At 32.7% G+C, this 5,390-nt stretch overlaps 1 protein-coding gene across 1 annotated transcript; it reads left to right on the top strand.

Moving 5' to 3' along the window:
- The first annotated feature begins 1,264 nt into the window (after positions 1-1,264).
- On the top strand, positions 1,265-4,848 carry LOC132759514 (heavy metal-binding protein HIP-like). Its single transcript, XM_060751303.1, has 2 exons — positions 1,265-1,773; positions 3,960-4,848. Exons 1-2 carry the CDS (start codon positions 1,320-1,322, stop codon positions 4,367-4,369), a joined length of 864 nt encoding a protein of 287 aa, XP_060607286.1. The 5' UTR covers positions 1,265-1,319; the 3' UTR covers positions 4,370-4,848.
- The last annotated feature ends 542 nt before the right edge of the window (positions 4,849-5,390 follow it).

Raw genomic sequence — 5,390 nt, 5'->3', positions numbered from 1 at the left:
AAGTTAACCGGTTACATATCTCTTAGTATAAATTATATGTAAAATGGTGTGACAGGCGGTAGGTTTAATAGTTAATTTAAGTACCTTCGGTGTCAAAGAGGGAGAATAGTCTGACCACCTATGTTTTACAATTCTCGGGCTTACCGCATAAAGCACTTTTAGTGCTTTGATTAACAATCACATTCAAACAGCTGGGGATTTAAAGCGTCTTTTCAGTGCAACCCGGGCGCAGCCAATTCTTCTCGTCGTTATCATTTATCACGAAATTAATGGAATGACGACTCTCATGTCCGGGTTTCGAAAAAAATGAAATTAAAAGCTTGATGTAATGAAGTACGATAAGATAATCTATATCAAAAAGGAAGGCGTGGTTAAACTAGATAATAAAAGAATGAAACATAAATATCAGGTTGATGAAAAAGTAATGGTAAGTGAATTTCGGTACCACCTGATCCAGAAGAAAACAACTTAAAATAAGGGAAAGAAGGAAGGAATTTTTACACAAAGGTCCACGAATATACATAATCAGTGCGTGCGTGCGTACATGTATGTGTGTTGGTGTTTGCGTGTGTCTGCGTGTGTCAAATGTGGAAAGTGTTAATTTCAAGCGTAAGGTTAATTAATGCCAATTTAATTTAGTAGTGTTGAAAGCTACAAGGTTATTTAAACACTCGAATCCGTTCATGGAACCAAACAGTACTAGGCAATGAGTAACGAGATTTGAACCCACTCGGCCGGCAATTCTTAGATTTCAAGCCTCAGATATATAGTCCGACGCGTTAACAACTCAAACATGCCAACACTCACATGAAGCATATGGTTATAGATTTATGTGTGAGGTTTAAAGAGTGATGTTTGCTAAAAGCCGTTAAAAATCATTTTAAGGTCTCCAAAACAACAGATGTCTAGTCCGACGCGTTAAACTACTCCAACATGCCGCCACTTAAATGAAGCATATGGTTTACATATTTATAAGTGATGTTTACTAAAAGCCGTTAAAATCATTTCAATGACTCCTGAACAAAAGATTTCTATTCCGATGTATTAATCACTCCACCATGCCGCCACTCACATGAGGTAACTGGTTACAAATTTATGATATTTCAAGAGTTATGTTTGCTTAACACCGTTGAAATCTGTTTAATGTCTCCTGAACATCAATGAACAAACCCATCACAAATCTAAGGAGAAATTTTATCCTCGTTAGATTCTTGTTACTATATAACGAACAAATATAAGAGTCTAAGTCACTTGATTGGATATTACTCTTGAACAACAAAGTGTATGTAAATATCTGCCCACGGGTGTTACAAATTAATATGTTGATGAAATATTATTCCGTCGTCATACTGTGTCTTTCTGTCGTCAACGGAGAACATGGAGAACCTAAATGTTTTTCGAGGTTTGACTATGACGAGAAAATGTTAATGAAACAATTAAGATTGGAAGACAAAGTTCAGAAATTCGAGGATTTTATTAACGGAGTAAAGGCGCGAGAAGCCAAGGAAAAGGAGGAGCGCGTTGAATTGTTTGCTGCAGAATTAGAGAAAGTTAAAAACTTCCAGGAGGTTTTGAATGAAGTAAAGGCGAGGGAAGAAAAGGAAAAAGAGAAACGCAAACAATTATTTGCAGCAGAGTTAGAAAAATATAAACAAGAGATGTCGGAAGAAACTGAACGACAGAAAAATGTGACGTCAGAAATGCTCGAAAGTGTGACGAGTTCTGAGAATAAGTTTGACAAAAATCATGAACAGAAAAATGAGAGAATGAAAGGTCAGTTTTACAGAATGTATTTCAGAAATGCGTATCACATTATTCTTGCTTTTGTAAATAAGTGATATTGTCTTCTTAATATAATTGGTTCAGCTTATCAAATCCTACTAAACCAAGTTAATTGCAAAAATAACTTTTTTAGATTAAATTTATCTTTAATTAAAGATATATTTACGTCAACAATATTCTGAAGAAGAAGATAATTGTTTAAACTTGGATAAAACACATGAGCAAATTGTACAAGCTAACATTATGTAATATTTTCTGTTTGTTTCAACTGTTTAGTTTTTTTTGTTTTTATTTCGGTGGGGGGGGTGTATAAGAGCAAAGAATATGTGCCCGTATGTTATACACGAGGAGGCAGTAAACAGTTTTTAAAGCTTCTCGGCAAACATCTCACAGCAGAAAAATCAAAACCTCGCGTTCAATAGTAAAAAAAACAGAATTCCTAAAAAACGCCCAAAACGACCAAATTGAATATGTAACGGCTCAGTTTGATTGCGCCTGTTCATGAACGGCGTTGTTAAATGCAAGTTACCGTCCATGCCCCTTAGCACCGGCTTAAGCAAAATTCAACATTTAAACAATGAATATCTGTCTGTAATCTGTTATCACACACCGGAAATAAATGCATTTTTAACAAGATTCAATATTATAAAAGGATCTTTTATGTTCAAAGGCGTCCGGCCCTATATACATACACCAATGTTTAATATGGTTCCGTGGCCTTAACAATATTATAAATGAATCATCTTTATATAGTATTTATATTTACAGGTTGCGTTCTACATATAAAAGTAATTTTAATTTATTATAGTGAAAACATCGACAAGAATTCGTAATATCTTCTTGCCATGGTTAATCAATTAGTCTTTGTTTAAAAAATGTATGAAAAATATTGCAAATAATAATATTGAAAATAATTTCCTGAGCTATCAAGAATAAAAACGAAACCATACTTAAACGGTTAATGTTTAACATTTTTTACCCAAAATATTCGACCTACTTCGTCTTAATTTGATTAACACTATTTGGGATATCAACATAAAGATAACAAGTGTTAATACATAGTTTATGTCGTTTGTCATAATACACAGTACTGAAGGGCAATCTCAAATGTTCTCCTTAAACCAATTATTAATACACGCCCAACATCAAATTTTCTTTGTGACTGTTTTTCGTAGCAAAAACAATAAAAACAGCCAAAATCTTCAGTCACTGAAGTCTTACAGAAACATTTAAGCCTATGTATATATTATATTCTGCACTAATATTTTCTTTTTACGCTATCAATCTTACAATCAACATGAACACATGGTGTCCTAGAGCTCATTTTTACACATTGTTAAGTATTCTGGATGCACTTTAATTTGAATCATATATTCGAATTCAACAGTTACCCCCTAAAATGCATGGCTAACACCACTACAAATATCCACTTCAATTTCAAAACTGTCTCTCATTTGTGAAAATTTGACCATGGCACATTTGAAACTTGCAAAGTGAAACTGTAAACTGCCTCTTGAGGTATAACGTTTACGTCTGCTTACAAACTGCTTGGCTAAATGCGGATTTTATCTAAATCATTATGAATAATTTATAAATAATTATGATCACAGTGTCTCAATCGTGTAATGTAGGTAGCAGAAAATCAAAAAAGTGGTATTTTCCATCATGACTTTTTTTAATGTCCAATTATCTCATAAGGAATAAATTGTAGAGTCCGCTTATTCTAGTGATTAAATCATACATAGATGTTTCTTGGAAACAAATAATATTTTTCTGTAAAGTGAAACCTTGTGAATTTCTGAGATTCAAACAGGCGGTCCCATTTTGTAAGATATGACTTTTTCTCAGAAGACTTTTTTTATTTTTAGAAGAAATTACTACCTGAATCGTGTTTTGTATTGTATCCAGTCACCCGCAAATTATAAAAGTCACGTGGTAAACGCATCGTAGTGATTATGGCAAAAGAAGTATTTGTGATAACATTACTTTTAAAATATAAACAAAGTACATGTCATCATACCATCATGTCAAATTATATGCATCTTTTGCATTATAAGATCAACATAATCATTTTTTTTCTGAAATGTATCATAATATGTTTCAAGTAAACATTCATCTAAACGTATCTTTTTATCAGTTTTAAAACCTTTAATCTTAAAATTCTATCGTTTTCTTAGGAAAAGTTGTGGCATTCACAGTGACCGTACCTAAGGCGGGTGCTACATCATACTCTATGACTTTTACAACGGTCATTATAAACGAAGGTAACGGGTTTGATACATCGACTGGCAAGTTCACATGCCCTGTTAGCGGGCTCTACTACTTTTCTTTACACATCGTCAAAAGGTATTCATCCAGTGTCGGCTATGCCGGATGTTACATTTATCTGAACGGATCAAATAAAGTGGAAGCTCACACAGATCCACAGAGCGGTGCAGACTACGGAAGTTACGGAGTTTCGACGTCGGTGTATTTAAAATTGAAGGTTGGAGATGTGGTGATGTTAGGTGGTTGCAGCAGTGGTATTTCCGACCGTGTAGAATCACGGACATCATTTAGTGGTCATTTAGTACAAGAAGTTTATTAACTTATAAATATAAATATAAATATATATATAATTTTATACATGCATGTATTTTTTAGAATTTGTGTAACAAAAAAGTGCTCCGACTTCTTTCTCGCTTGATATCTAAAAGTTCGTACCCAAGTTTTAAATGATAATCAGAGGTTATCAGCTTATTTTGAAGATTCTGTCCATTCTTAGAAACAGTGTGTACTTTATTCGATAAAACTTTAAAATTGAGATTTTCATATGGAATTTACCCTTTATAAATTTTGAAATGTTTGATACCGAAAGCTTTATTTTGTTCACTTTTCAAAATATTATGTTTATAGACTCGTTCAAATCGAATTGTATTCCAATATAAGTTTATATAAATCACGTGACCCCTTGTTTGTAAAACTATTTTGTATTGTGATTACAATGATTACAGAATACATATAATGATAGCGAGCAAGCATGGTTCAGATCATCGTCAAACCAATAATAAACGCTGAGAAACAATTTATTCTGTTTACCTATAATAATATTTATGTATATTAAATTACTTAGACATTCTGTGTAACAATCTATCTATCTATCTTACTGTTGATTGGAAAAGCAAACAGACATTTACGGTATTAAATTGTCGACAGAATTTTTTTTTGTAGTTTCAAAGATTTAGGACAGTGCTATTATTATTTAGCTAGTTTGTTGGCAAAATATTGTATTATGTTTGTTGAAATATCGTTTATGATATTTATATATTCTTGTTCTGCTCGTCATTCAATAGAGCAATTATTTCTTAGTTTACTGATCAAAGCAATGTGACTGTTGTCTCCACTTGAATGACTTATACAATGTATTTGAAAAAGCAGCAAGAGACATATCATAATAGCAACTCCAGTGTCAGGATATTTTGAGAATGACAACGATGAAAGGGAGATAAATATGATAAATTTCAATGTGTTGAAGATGTATGATTTGTGCGATTCATTCAATACATTCTTCATTGAGGTATACTTCTATACATCGGATTTACAAGAGCTAGGCTTAATTTTTAAAATTG

This window comes from Ruditapes philippinarum, unplaced genomic scaffold (genome assembly GCF_026571515.1).
Source record: "Ruditapes philippinarum isolate M1 unplaced genomic scaffold, ASM2657151v2 ctg4005_1_1_1_1, whole genome shotgun sequence".
NCBI classification, from domain to species: domain Eukaryota; kingdom Metazoa; phylum Mollusca; class Bivalvia; order Venerida; family Veneridae; genus Ruditapes; species Ruditapes philippinarum.
The sequence above is the reverse complement of the archived record's forward strand: the minus strand, read 5'-3'. Positions and strand labels throughout refer to the sequence as shown.